This window comes from Desmodus rotundus, chromosome 7 (genome assembly GCF_022682495.2).
Source record: "Desmodus rotundus isolate HL8 chromosome 7, HLdesRot8A.1, whole genome shotgun sequence".
Taxonomy (NCBI): Eukaryota; Metazoa; Chordata; class Mammalia; order Chiroptera; family Phyllostomidae; genus Desmodus; species Desmodus rotundus.
This window is the reverse complement of record NC_071393.1, coordinates 82,017,696-82,033,080: the sequence shown is the minus strand read 5'-3', so window position 1 is coordinate 82,033,080 and position 15,385 is coordinate 82,017,696. Positions and strand designations below refer to the sequence as shown.

The window sequence follows — 15,385 nt, the reverse complement described above, 5'->3', positions numbered from 1 at the left end:
TGCTTTAAGGATTGCCATCTGGTGGAACAGCTAATCTCACAGTGGTATGCCAAATACTATAAAGAGGAATGAACACAGTGCTTTGAGAGCAAAGAGGCAGTTACATTTATTTCCTTGTGGGAAAGTCAGGGAAGACTTCCTGGAGGAAGTGATATTTTCAGGTAGAGGTGACAGCAATGCAGAGGCGCAGAGGCAAGAAAGAACCTGTCAAATTATGGAAATAAGCAATTTGGCCTGATGGGAGTAGAGAGAAAACTTAAAGGTGGTGGTAGAAGACAGAACTCAAAAAGAATATGGGGGCAATTGTGAGGGGCTATGAATATCTTGTTAAAGATTCATTCAAAGATATGGTGACTTAAAGTCTATTAATTAATGTACAGCAAGATGTTTTCTAGAAAAAAATTGCACAGTTAATTACAGAGGACTATGCTCTCTTTTTCAGTAATTTCTTGGCACATGTAAAGGTTGTTACCTATTTGGAGAGCACTAACAACCACAACAAACACTAAATATAGCAAACAACAATGCCAAGGAAACAAAAATTCCATCATGAGGACAAACAAATCACCATTTTGTAGTTCATTCTAAACTTGGTGAGGTGGTGAATAGGTTCTGTCATTTGCTTTTCCTTATTTTGGGAGACTCTGGAACTTCTCTGGCATTGAACTTTCTCTCTCTCTAGTTCAGCATGATAATGTGTCAAGGAGGACATTCAAAGGCATCCAAGGGCATTGTGTCTTTAATATTTATTCTAAAATTCCTTGGCGTTTAGGAGGAGCTTAATACTCACAACTATAGTTGGTCATTGTTGCCTGTGTGACCCTGAATCAACAGTGACTTGTTGAAGTGAATTAAACTGTTTAGAAATCAGTTGAGAAATAAGAAATTGATTTCTCAAATGATGGCTCTGATTTATTGTTTCTTGTCTTATTCTGGTTTTTTTTTTTTTTTAATAATAGGCTCATGCCCTAGAAAGTGATGTCAAGAAAGATCTCCTAGAACTTGCCTGCATGTGTAAGACTGTGGTGTGCTGCCGGGTCACGCCACTCCAGAAAGCCCAAGTAGTGGAGCTGGTGAAGAAACACAGAAATGCTGTCACTTTGGCCATAGGCGATGGAGCTAATGATGTCAGCATGATCAAAAGTAAGAGAACATTTGCTTGGTGGGGCATGCTGCATACCTGGAGTCCTCGTGTTCAGCATTCGGCAGTATGTAACGGAGATTCCATTACAACTTCCTTTTGCCCGGTGGTTCTAGAATGAATACTCTAAATCCAATGAGTTCGCCATTATTAGTGTTCATTAAAAAAACTCTTTGTGCCCTGGCTGGTGTGGCTCAGAGGATTTAGTGCTGGCCTGCAAATCAAAGGGTCTCTGGTTTGATTCCCAGTCATGGCACATGCCTGGGTTGTGCACCAGGTCATGTCCCTGCTGAGGGCACGTGAGAGGCAATCACACATTGATGTTTCTCTCCCTGTCTTTCTCCCTCCCTTCCCATCTGTCTAAAATAAATAAATAAAATCTTTAAAAAAAAGGAAAAAAACCCTCTTTGTCTGTAATTAAATGATCTGTATATTTTAGGCTGGAAAAGGACGTGGTGTAGAGAAATGAACATTGGTCCCACAGTTCCAACACTTGGGTTTAGTCCCAGCTTCCCCACTTAGAAATTGTAAAACCTTGTGCAACTTACTGAACTCCTCTGAGCCAGTGTCCTCTTTCGTGAAACTGGGAAAAACACCTATACTATGATGAGTGCATCGTGAGATAATATGTGTGAAAATTATTAATACTATAGCTGTAAGTTTTCTGTAAGTAAATAATTCCATAAACGAGGAATGACAAGTTCCACAAGGGATTGTGTCTTTCTTTGGGGAATAAAAAGTGTTCCCTTTTTCCTTTGCAGGTGCTCACATTGGCATTGGAATCAGCGGCCAGGAGGGATTGCAGGCAGTCTTAGCCAGCGACTATTCATTTGCTCAGTTCAGATACCTCCAAAGGCTTCTCCTTGTTCATGGAAGGTGGTCCTATTTCCGCATGTGCAAATTCTTATGCTATTTCTTCTATAAGAATTTTGCATTCACACTTGTGCATTTCTGGTTTGGTTTCTTCTGTGGTTTCTCAGCCCAGGTTGGTAAAAAGTACTTTTCTTTCTTTTATAAAATCCCCTGGATTATAAATGACTATTCTTCATGGCTTTTACTAATTAATAGGGACACTATGGCAATTATGTAATTGATAGTTGACTTGAGCTTTGAACCCAAGAAGAATATATATTTAGCTGGAATTTTATTTATTTTTCTCTATTTGCATAGCAACCAATGAGTACTCTTTTCTTTACATTTTTATTAAAATGTTCTTGTAGGATGACAGGTAAGCTTGATACAGAGTTTTAATTCAGAAGTCTGAGAAACAATAACAAGAAATGTTGAGATATATCTATTGGGAGGATGGCCACTCACTGAACTCACTTAATGTGAATATCTTATATCGGGGGAAGTAATTGATACCCTGACATCAAGGATGTTCAGACAGTAGTTCACTGGCTAAAAAAAATGATATATAGATGATGTTGATTGTAATAAAGAAAAATTAGCAAATTTGTAAATTAGGATGCTATTTTTATATACAGCCATCTTCATTTTGAAGGATATCAAGATTTGACCCTGGGTGTTGTGAAATGTAAGACCTATAGTATTTAAATATATTTATGAATTAAAAAATCATGCCATTATTTTAAATGACAACAAAAGAAAACATTGTCCTTGAAAATGAAATGGTGGCCATAATTCTCATTACAGATTGCTTTAATTGTTCTTCCTTCCCCTTGGGTTTAATCCCTGGTTTCAATGACATTCATGAAGCTGATTTTGTTTCAATCATTTTATTCCAGAATAATTGAGATCAATTAAATCTTGGCATTTTATGTTACCTTAATTGTGTAAGGTAGAGCAACAAATCCTTTTTGTAATGAAAATAGGTTTCATACATTTTTTTCTTTTTCTGAGAAGTTGAGATTTCTTAAAGTAAGGCACACCTATACCCATTCCTAATTTTCTCTCTGAAGGATAACATTCTCAGAACTAAAGCAGACTCTGTTGATTATTTTTGGTAATTTTTAGACAGTTGAAGTAAAGCAAGTTTTGATTTTAACTCTACTTTGAGAAGGCATTGGGATAGGGATATTCACCTCCTCATTATTCCACCTTTGTCCGACAAAAGGCGTGGGCCTGTGGACTTTGCCTTCCCAGGCGGGTCACTTTGCCTCCACTTAACAACAAAGCAAGGCTATTTGCTAAGCGGTGTTTCTCTGAGATCCAGTTTTCATGTTGCAAAGGTTTGAGGCTTTTGAAAAATTACAGAACTACGAGAGGACATCTTAACCCTCACTTAGACCTCTTTTACACAGAAGAGTTGTTAATAATTTGTATGTATAGACACGCTGAGCTTGGATAGGTAGGTTTACTGGCAAAGTTGTGCTCACTAAAACTGTGAAGTTGAAACTTATGTTCAATGACTTTTAACTTCTACATGTAGGTGATTTTCTGCTCTGCTTTTAGGATCTAATGAAGTTGGTCAGTCAGATGTTAAACAAGTAGATTTTTAAGTCTCTTGACAATGGTCATATTTAAAAAGAGAACAGTGAGGAACACAGTGATTTCTCTAAAGACACAAGTAGCTGATTGTTAAACCTAATTGTAAGACACACCACCTGTCTATGATTAAGTTTCTGAAGTGTTTGATTGAACTGCAGGAAACCCCTGGCTGGGGTTTCTCTGCTCCAGCATTGCTGCAAGTATGAATGAGATCCATCAAGAGATCTGAGCACTGGTTGCTGTAAGCCCCGCCCCCTCCCCAACCTGTATCTGAAGCCGGTTGAGCCTCTGCAGATTTCCCCAGTGATTCCCAAGAGGCAAGACCGGAATGGGCCTCCCAGAAAGTCTCCCCTAGCTCTGGGAGAGGTGGATGTCCCCCTGGGGCTCCCTTCTTATCACTGGAGAAACCTTAGGCCCAGAGGGACCCTCTTGGTGCAGTGCTGTGCAGCCTGGGTGAGGGGCGATGCAGTCAGAGTGTAGCTGCTCCTTTTCCCTTTGGATGTGGTGCTGCTCTGACTCTGTGGTTCAGGGTGGTGCTTCAGCCTCATCCCCCCAGCTCTGGGACTTTCGCAGTGGTGTCCTGTCTGTGGATAGTTGCCACCGGTCTTCTAGTGAGGGGAACCGTTGCTGGGAATGACTGTGTTGCCATCTTGATGGCATTATTCCTGAAGTTCCTTTTTCCAGAGAGCATTTGTGTGGCTTCTGCCCATTTCCTGTGGGCGTTGCCTACCTGAGATCTCTTTCTCTGTTGCAGGACTTTTTGAATTTGCATTTCAGATCTAGTGAATACCATCTGTTGTTCACATTTTTGGGAGAAGTGTTCTTATCTCCCCCTTTAGCTAGTACCAGTGTGTTGACGCAGGCATGTTTCCTGCAGGCCCTGTCTGCACAAAGATTTGCTTCTCCTTTACTCTCACACTAAGGATTCAGCCCTTTGCTGCCTTAGCTTTATTAGAGTCCTCATTTGGTCCAATCTTGGCATCAATAATGGTCCCCCTTACAATATTTAGTGTCTTAGAGTCTGGGAGATTTAGTATTATTACCCAAACTCATCCCCATCTCCCCCCACGCCAAGCAACATGAACAATGTCCTGTAGACCAGGAGCCATACAGAACCCACTTTGGAGGATTCTGGAATACATGTCTCTAGGGCAGTGGTTTCCAAACCTGACTTACCCTGCCGTTCATCTTAGTTCCAATGTTCTGAAGGCAGTAAGGTGTCTGGAAGACAAAATGATGCTAAGAATACTATCCTCATAGAAACAAGCTATTTATTTTTCTCCATATCAGAAACTTCCATTTTCTTAATTAACTTTAGAACAGGGGACAAAAGAGCCCTGCTTTATATGCCAAGGTGTGGAAAGTTTACATTTAAACTTTGGCAAAATCTTTCCCACTATCCTTAAAGTTTCTTTCTGATTATAAAAATAATTATATGTGCATATATATCAACTTATATATATCTGAGGCCATACCGTTTGTATCTTTCCTTTTTAAAAAGATTTTATTTATTTATTCTTAGAGAGAAGGGAAGGGAGGGAGAAAGACAGGGAGAGAAATATCGATTGGCTGCCCCTCACATGCTCCCAACTGGGGACCTGACCTGCAACCCTGGCATGTGCCCCGACGGGGAATTGAACTGACAAACCTTCTCAGGGCAACGTCCAACCCACTGAGCCACACCAGTCAGGGCTGTTTGTATCTTTCTTACTTAAATTGAATAATTCTTTCCTTGCCCATAGCCTTGAGTTATATGACGTTGTCAGATGTCTAGTAGGAATACTCGTTTACTATCTTGGGAAGAGAAAACAAAATAGTGAATAGGACAAGTCCCTAGCCACCTGGAACTTGTTTTCTTATTGGAAAATAAAAAATTGCATAAATAAGTCCAACAGAAGTTCTGTAATTGAAGTTAATACCAGAGCATGGGAAAGGAGGAATGTGTGAGGATCTGGGACAACTGAGGGGCTCAATCTCAATTGAGTACGTGGATATATTCAAAATTAAGTGGAGGTGAGGCCTGAAAGTCTAGCTGCCTGCCGAGATTTGGGAACTGGCTCGTGTGAAGGTGTGAGACTGTCGAGAAAAAGGAGGAAAGCCCTCCGAGTCACACCGAACATTTGCCAGCTGATCAGCAGTCAGCTGAATTTGAAATCCCTCTAAAATTTCTAAAATTGCATTTAACATCAACTCATTCAGAAACACCCTTTAAAAATTGCATGTTGTCGAAAGGGGATCTTACTTCACAGTGATTTGTACAGCAAGCAGTGTCTTCTAGAGCAGGTGTTATTCCGTCATAGAGATGGAGACTCTGGTGTTCCCCAGTTCCACCCACACACAGGTGGTCTGGTGTGTTAGTGATAACGAGAACTGGCTATGAGATCCACTGTGATGGGGAGCTGGGGTCATCGTCTCTCTTCCATTCCCTGTTTTTCCCTACAAGGTCCTGATTAGCAACAGGTTTTACTGAAAAATCAACTGGCATTTTTTCTTAGCCCTGGTTTCCTAAGGACAATATGCGGTAAATGAAGCAAGTGAAAAGAAAACAACATATTTGGGAAAGAGACTAGTCTGCAGAGAATGAGAATTTTTGAATAGGGGACACTTGCAGTCACACATTTTTCCCCCATTGAGATCACTTGGTTGGCTTTGGCTTCTAAAGCCTTGTGTTTGGTGACAAGGCTTTTTTAGCCTCTAAAACCCATTAAGTAGCCGCTTGCTTCTAGTCTGTTAATGAAAGTTGATTGTCAGGTCTTTCTACCCCCTGCCAACCCTCTCCTAACCTGCTTCAATGGAACTGAAGGCTCCATGTCGAGGTGGAGCCAGGAGTCATAAAAACTTTAGGGGCTGGCAGAGTTCGGTGACACAGGCGTGTTGAGAGCTCCTTCCTTGGTGGGTCTGACCATCACTTATCTGTCCCATCCTGATAGGAGTGAGATGCACACGCACACTCTCTAACACCGAATGCATCATCTTTGAATTCTCATTCATTAAACAAGAGTAAACCGAGTGCCAGTGTAGGGCCAAGTGCTCTGCTGGCCTCTGGTGACACCAGAATGAACCAGAGGGTTATAGTTTCTTTCCTCAGGGAACTTACATTCTGGGAACAATTTTATTTTCATAAATGTGAAACTGATGTTGAGTAACTCCATAGTCACCTTTCTCTTATTTTTCTACCAAGAGTGTTTTTGAAATTTAATTCAAAAACACTCTTTTGAAGAGTGGACGCTCCATGTCTTGGGGCCAACCCTGTCCAATCTCCGCATGATTTATACGCACCTAAATATTTCTTCCCCGCACCTCTTAACAGATTGTTTTGAAGTAATCCACTCTGCAGCCCAAAACATCTGACCAAACGTAAACAGATTGTGCTTTCTTACATACAATGTTGACTTTTAAAAACACCAGTTTAATTACTTAATGAAGTGACATGTGCTTTTTCTTTACTATGTTGGCTGGTCTCTTGGAGCCTGGTAAATTTTATCCAGGCTCTTGTTCTCTGATGATATCCCTGGCAGATTCTATCCAATGCCCCATCCTGGTAGGTGGGCTGGGGCAGATGGGCAAGCCAATCCAGCTGTGGCATGTGAGACTCAGTGGGTGTTTGTCAAGGGCCAGTGGGTGGTATCATTCACTGCCTGTGGGATGGTGGCACTTAGGACATGTCAGACGAATGGTGATGCGATGCAGGCTGGGCTGTGCTTGCTTTATGGGCTTTCCTCTGTTAACTGTAACACCTCGCCTCTGTTGGGATTGCTTGGGTCACATGGGGGAAAGAATCTGCCTGGGAAGAACCACACTCCTTTTGCTTGCTTTCCTGAGGAACAGCTGGGACACAGAACAAAAAGTGTAGGTTTTGTTGAAGTCTAGAATCTTTGCTCTGGCAAGGAATGGCAAGTTTAGCCCTTCAATTTAGAGAGGGGGAACCCGAGTCCCCCAACAGCCAAGAATCAGGGGTAGACAAGGCTGGGATTGGAACCCATGTCTTCCGACTCTTCCTTCAGTGCTCCGGCGACTTACTCAAATTGTCACAGACTTGCAAAGGAGAATGGCTATATCTTTTTCCAATTTTCCATTTTCTTCTCCCAACCCCTAACCAGGCAAGTGTTTGCTTTATTTCTAATCTGAAGAAGAAACATCCAGAAACAGTCAGTACAATGTAACTATTGGGGAAAATGAACTCCTTACTGAGAGAAAGCTGATGTCTTGGGGGGTGTCTCCCAGAACTTAGGTCCTTAGAAAGCCAGGCCTGTCTCTAGGGACACTGCCTCCTGGAATCATCTGGAAGCATGAGGTCACCTTGCCAGCAAGCACTCCAACCAAACTGCTACTGAGAGGCAATTTAAATATAATCTGTCCTGTTGAGATTTCCAACCAGATTTCTGGACCAGAGGGGTTTGAAAAAAGATCAAATAAGTCTCTAAACTGGATCATGGATCCTTTGTAAGGACATGTCTTATCCCAAACTGTTATAAAGCCCACATGGTTTTCATGGAGCCCATGACAGCTTGTGTGCACTTTTTATATGCATAATTTATTTTAAAAGCACTTTATACCCTCAGGATTTTTACTAAAGATGAGCTGGCCCCCACCAGGTATAGAGCCAGAAAGAAAAACGCATTGGTTGAAGCCATATTTAGGAAATTCACGTTTGAAACGAAGCAACTACTGGCACTGTGTACTTGTGAGATGATATTATCTGATGACAATTTATCATTGTCAGTGAGATACAGAGCTGTGTATTTTCTTTTAAATTCTCCGGTGATATGGAAACAATTATGTTGTCAAGGTCAGAAAAACTTTAGTTCTGACAAACAATATAAGAAAACTCACACTGAAAAGTTTGGAAAGTGATGGGAAAGAGTGCGACTAATCTCAAGGCTTCGATGACATCATGGATCTGGTTACCTGCAAGCCCGTCTCGCCCTGGCTCGGTGGCTCCTTCCCGCACCCCCGCCTTCCAGATGTGCTCTGTGGAAACCCAGGGAGGGGCGGGTGCTCAGTCTCCAGCCCTTCCTCCTGGATCCTGCTCGTGGGTTTCTGCTAATTACACAAATCAGTAACAGATGTGCTGAGGCCAAGCACCTCATATTTATTCCAAAATGTTTTTTCTTTAAATGACAAATGTTTTTTAAGGCCAAAAAGGAAAAATTATTATTATACAGTTTTCTCCTGCAACGCACAGCAACACAGGGTACATGTCTCCAAAGAGCCAGCTCGTCCTGCTGTTTGAACAATGGGCTAAGCCGATAGTCTCTGAGTGGAAAGCCCTTTGTCACTGTTTAAGGGCCTTCGTAAAGTTTATTTAAATGTGGTATTCTATAAATCATAGATTTTGTGTTTCCCAAGCTTTGAGAGTGTAATTTGTAGTTGGAGTATTTTTACTCTATAAAATGGCTGATAAGGTTGATAAATTGCTCCTGCAAAGAAAGGAGCCAGGAGGAGCTTTCCTTAAATAGGAAAACAGTGAACTTGGAAAAATGGAAACTCTCCTCTCCTTTTTCTTCTGCTGCGAGGAGACACTTGTGTGGCTCCAGACAGACCAGTGACATCTCACAGGAGCATGGCTCTTCTCTTATTCAGAGTACTGGAGAGGGCAAACAGACAACTGGGAAGTCAAGGTGATATGACTGGCCCTGGGGTACAGAGGCCCAAGGGCAAATTTTAAAAAAATATATAAATATTTTATATAATAACAAATGTTATATAAATGGTCACCCTCATTTATATAAACAGTTTAAGTTACCCGAGATCAGAGTGCCAGCACCATTAGAACAGTCTAGTCTCAGGCCAAAATGCTTCCTACACCAGAGGCTCCAGAGGAATGAATCATTAGGACATCTGGTCAACTCACATGTGTGCTTGGTGCTTGGGGGTGGGTGGGTAGTGGAGCTGGTAGAGAGCTTGAGAATACCTAGAAGGGGAGAAATGGGTGGGTTCTCCATGGGTCATGATCTGGGCTAGTGTGCCCCTCTCAGCGGGTCCTAGTCACCAGAGGGGCGTCTTAAAGTTTTTCTGAGGGTATCTAAGGGCCTTCAGGAGAAGCAGAGCATACTAGGATAGCAATTTGAGTAGGTGGAGATTTCTTGCAAGAGGAGGAGGAAGCCTGCTGTAGAAGAAATACTGCTTGTGGCTTTAATTTTTGTGGAAGACCCTAAACCTCAACTGTGCTAAGCCAATGCACAAAGCTGGAAAAGGTGTTTTTTGTTTTTGTTTTTGTTTTTTTTTTAAAGGTGAATGACTCAGATGAACACATTTTGGTTGAGCCTGAGACAAAATTAGAGTTAGAGTAAACAGTGATCTATATATTTAAGTATTCATAAGGAAAATGCTTAATGATATTAAGGTACTCTGTTTTCTTTAAATCTTGTTCTAATTTTCTACTGATTTCATTAATATAGTAGTTTATTATAGAAATACATATGTATAGTTAGTTATAGCAGTAAAGAATTGTATTTTCATAAAAAAGTATAATTAGTGAAAAGCATATACCTTTTCATTTACCCATTAAACACACCATCGGAGGCTCGAATTCCTCTGTCTGTTCTTCCTTCCTTCCATAGTAAAGGTGCTCACTTACCGAGCACTATCTGTCTGTCAGGCACTACTGTGCTGGCACTTAGTCATTTCATTGAATACTTACCACCTCCCATGAATCCCCATCTTATAGTCAAGAAACCTAAGACTCACAGAGGTTGAGTGTCTTATACAAGGGTACCCAGTTCTGTCTTCTGACTCCAATGCCTTTACTTTTAAGACACCAGCTTCCTTTCCTTGAGTAATTACCATAATCTAGGCACTGAGTTATGTTCACAGAAGTATACGTCATATAACCTGCTACCAAGGAGCTTGCAATCTAGTGGAGGCGGTGCTGGGAACTGGCACATAAATAATTGTAAAATGACAATTATGAAGCAGTGAGGTGAGGGCGTGGAGTGTCAGGGGACTGCTAAGGAGTGGCTGGAACCCAGCCCAGGAGGTTGGGGCTCAGAAGGGCTTCCAGGAAGACCTGTCCGTGGCCTGATCCCTCGAGGATCAATCATAGTGAAAGAGGTGAGGAGTAAGAAGACAGGCATCCCAGCAGAGCGGACAACTGGAGGAAAGTCACAGAAAGGAGGAATGCCTTGGGCAGGAACACAAGCCATCTGGCGTGGTTAAATCAGTGGGACTTGGGGATTAATTTGATACGGAGTGTTGGAGAAAAGGAGAAAAATATCAGATTTCTGACTTGGTTCCTTGGATGGATTCTCATATCTGCTTCTGCAGTCAGTTGGCTGTGTTATCACAAGTGATATTCATTCCTGTGAGAATGAGAGAGAAAAGGACAAATAAATGAACATCTTAGTATCTTTGTGAAAAAAGTTTTGACATTGTAGATCCTCCAGAAGTTCTTTAGATGACACTTTGAAAATCTTTATGTTCAGTGTATGACATTGGAAAATCTCCCAGCCTTGACAGGCGTCCGTTTTCCCACAAGCAATTTGGGGCTGTTAGTAGAACTGACCTACAGGGTTGTGAGGATCTCACGAGTCATGTATGTAAAGCCCTGGAACTGGTGCCTGGTACATAACAGGTGCTCAGTAAATATCAGCTAATTTTCTGTTTCTTGTTGTGATCCTAAGTGGCAGTAAAAACTCTTCCAAGAAATTGCACAACTCGCTTAAGCTTTATTCTCCTGGATTTTCCCTCCTTGTGCTCTCTTGCTCCAGTTGTGAAATGAGGCTTTAAGTCTGAATGCCAACTTACAAACGCTGCTGCGAAACAACTGTAGGTTTTCGTGCGAGCCAGTGCGTGATGATGGGGGCATTTGATGCCAGACCATCCACTACTTGCAGTTTAGTGTGCCACAATTTACCAGATTTTTTTCTTTCTTCCTCATCCCAGAAAACATCTCTCTCTCTGTGTGGAAGTTGGGTAGTAGATGGGGTGGAGGAAGAGTAAGGGATTTGACCAGCACTGGGTTCTGCCTGGGACTACAGAATTTCAGTTTGGCTGCTTTCCCCCTTCTGTAACTTCCAAACTGCAATCATGAAATGAATCGACATGTCTGAGGAATGGAAGTCAGATGCCATCATGCCATCATCAAGGAGTGGAGATTTGTGTCAGCTACTGCTTTATTTTTTTGGAGGAAAGTGAGCGAAATAATCAATCTTGGCTTCACGGTGAATTACCTGGCAAAAATTTTAAACTACCCGAAAGATACTGATTTAATTGACCTGGGGTGTGGCCGAAGTTTTGCCAGGCGATGACTAAAAAAGGTCATGTGTTTTCTTTTTTCAATCGTAAAATATAATGAATCTACAAAAACGTACCTAACACATAAATGTCAACTTAACAAATTATAAAACAAACACCCACCTGACTGTGACCCGGTTCAAGGAGCAGAGCGTTGCCAAAGCCCCAGCAGCTCCCTCTCCTTCGCGGTCACAACTCTCCACAGGTGGCCGTCACCCTGACGTTCTATAGTCGTGGTGTGCTTTGTCCTTTAATTTCACCACCAGTGTGAATCTCTTGACAAACCAGAAAGGACTGACACATTTTTGAACTTTATTGAAATGGAATTATACTTTTTTGTCTGGCTTCTTTTGCTTAGCATTACTTATATTTTTGAGTTCATTCTTGTTTTGGGATGTAGCTGTAGTTCCTTCCTTTCCATGAGTCTGTGGTATTCCATTATGTCCATATAGCATCACAGTGCCTTTCTCCATTCCACACCTGGTGGATGTCTTTGGTTCTTTATGACCAATGCTGCAGTATTTTTCATGTGTCTCCTGATGCACGAAGGCAGACACTCTGAACTCATCTGTCTAAGCAGAGTTGTTGAATGCAGTTGCTCATCAGAAGAAAATGAGAGGCCAAGCTCTGCTGTTCTGGTAGACTCTTGGGGTAGACAGAAGTTGGCATCTGAAACCCTGTTAAGACTCCTGCTCTGTGCTGGGACTCTGTAACATTGCTACTACATTTTCTGAAATGTTACTTCTCAGTGAGACCCTCTCTAGTCACCTTTTTACAACTACATCCCTCCCACACTTCCTATTCCTCCTTTCTCCCTTGTATTTATTACCATTTTACTCACTCACTGAGATATATATATATATAATATATATAATATATATTATATAGATATATAATATATATTATATAGATAGGTGGATTATATAGAGAGATAGATTATATATATTACATATATTTTTTTTCCTTGCCACTATTAGACTGCAAATTTCATGAGGAATTTTTATCTGAGCGATCAGGTTGAATTACTGTTGTTTGGAACAGTACGTGGCACATAGTGGTTTCTTAATAAATATTGAATGAATGAATGATACCAGTGGTAGAACAGATACTATTTAGGAGCTGGAGACCTGGGTTTTAATTTTTGTCCTTGCCTGTATTAAGCTCTGTAACTCTGATTCTGTTTCTACATCTCTATGTACTCATTAACAAAATAAAGATACACAGTAATACCTGTTTCATATGCCTTACTGACTTCTAGTGAGGCTTATGCAAGGAAGTACTCTACATAGATGTGAGGGGATATTTTTATCATCTCACTTGTTTATATGCAGTATCCTGAGCCACCAGCTCCATGTCCATCTTACTTTAAGCCACTCTGAAGAAAAAACTTTCTATTTGAGCACAGGGTGGAGCTCACAGGTTAATTTCTGCATCTCCCTTTAAAAATTTTAGTGGATCTTTGCATATCACTTAGATTAGATCACTGGGCTAGGGATAAGCCATTGGAAAACTGGATAATGGAATAACGGTTTGCCACAAGAGTTCAGGGTCTTAAATGTGTCCAGTGTACTCTCTAGATCATCTTTCATCCCTGCTGCAATACTGCAGGGAGGGTATGGCTTCATTTTAATGTGAAGAAACGGATGGAAGTTTAGAGAGATCTAGAGTCCCACTAAGGCAACGGAACTGGTCAGAGCCAGAGCCTGGGGGAGGACTCATGTCTGTCCGACTCCAAAACTAAACTCTCACCCACCTCAGGAAATTGGGATATTTCATGTAAGAGCCTGCAAGTGAACATTCTCACTGCTGGGGATGATGTTTCTCACCGATGTGTTCTTTCTTTTCAGACTGTCTATGACCAGTGGTTCATTACCCTCTTTAACATTGTCTACACATCACTTCCTGTTTTAGCCATGGGGATTTTTGACCAGGTATGTGTTTATTCTATATTTGTAAGTTATTTTGCTTTTTGATGCCTTTTAGTTGCTTCTTTCTTATTTTTTTATTGTTGTTCAATAACAGTTGTCCCCATTTCCCTCCCCCAATTACTATCCCCTGCCTTACCCCATCTCCCACATTCAATCCTCCCCCCCACCCCGTTGTCTTTGTCCATGGGTCCTTTATACATGTTCTTGACTTGACCTCTCCCCTTCTTTCCCCTGTTATCTCCCTCCCCCTTTTCCTCTGGTCACTGACAATTTGTTCTTTAATTAGAAGATACAAGTTATAGAAAAAGTCTTAGGAGTAGAGTTGTTTTAATAGATACAACACGGGTAAAAACCCTTTCATATCCCTGCCCCTCCACTGCCCCCCAAATCTATCTGCTCAAAGTTTGGCTACTCTCCCCTTAGAGATTCATACCCCACATTCATACCCCAGTGTCTCAGAGCTCTGAGGCATCCTACAGGAGATAGTCTCTTTAGCTTCATTTTAGTCCAGCATTTCCCCAACTCCTGTGAGTAATTTTAGTTATCTACTTTTTGTACAGCACTTATTAATATGCCTCAGAACTAGTGCCTTGTGGCTCACCACCTCCAAGGGCTGTATTAGCCTCTGAGAGTGCAGAGAACCAGGCATGACAGGTAAAGTTATGGAGCCAGGCGGGAGTGCAGAGAACTGGCATCTGCGATGAGACTCCCTTGGCCAGCAGAGCACCCTCCCAATGGGGCAGACAGGCACAGCCCCCCAGGCATGGAGAACAAGGTGCATTGCAGTCTTTTTTTTTTTTAGCTCACATGCTTGAGAAAAAAGAGAAATAGTGTCTCCTTGGCACATTTAGAGCCTTGGAGGGTATTTCCTGGAAAGGGGAGAAGTCTGGCTGCCTATGGGGAAGTGAAAGGCTAGCCAGAGGATTTGCCATGGCATGATTAGAGTGTATTATTAAAAAAATTTTTTTGAAGTATTTTTAAGGAGACCAGATTTTCTCCAGGCTGTTGTTAGACCCATTTGCTAGGCCTCATTCTCTGGCCCAAAGCCGTCTATTGCAAAATATAAATCTTCACATTATGAGCTCATTCCACTCTCTAATTCTGTGGCTATGTAGTCAGTCATGTCTCACTTTCTGTATGTAAAAACAGCAGTTTGTGAATGGCGTGTTTTATGGAATTCTACACAAAGAGACTTCTAAAAACCCAAGGTATAAAGGATTTAAGCACACGCATTCCCAAGTGCCCACGTTAACAAGTGTTTCTTTCTTTGGTACCTTGTATCTGCTCAGAATGTGGAATAAAGTAAAATAAATCAGCTTCTGGGAAAAGATGGTGATTGTGCAATTTGAAAAATAAATAAATAAATAAGGCCTCTATCGCTGCCCCCTTGAGTGTCCATTCCTTTCCTTCCCTGCTTTGCCGACTTTGGCCCTTACGCTGATCACGGATCGCGGAGTGCTCTGCTGGAAGGGCCTCAGTGATCATCTACAGATCACTTATTTTAAGGAGGAAGCCTGGGCTCAGAGCTTCCAGTCGCTGCCCTAAAGCCATATAGCCAATCAGTAATAAAATTCAGCCTAACACCAGGCCAGTTAACTCATAGTCTGCTACACTTCTACCATTGCGGGTG

The 15,385-nt window shown here is 41.6% G+C and overlaps 1 protein-coding gene across 12 annotated transcripts in view; it reads left to right on the top strand.

Moving 5' to 3' along the window:
* Positions 1–15,385, top strand: part of ATP8B4 (ATPase phospholipid transporting 8B4 (putative)) — a 222,568-nt gene that overhangs the window by 189,369 nt on the left and 17,814 nt on the right. For all 12 annotated transcript variants that reach the window (XM_024568257.4, XM_024568254.4, XM_053927684.2 and 9 more), the window contains 3 exons: positions 960–1,143; positions 1,903–2,126; positions 13,675–13,758. In XM_024568257.4, the coding sequence (XP_024424025.2) occupies positions 960–1,143; positions 1,903–2,126; positions 13,675–13,758 (492 nt within the window). The remainder of the gene's footprint in view (positions 1–959; positions 1,144–1,902; positions 2,127–13,674; positions 13,759–15,385) is intronic.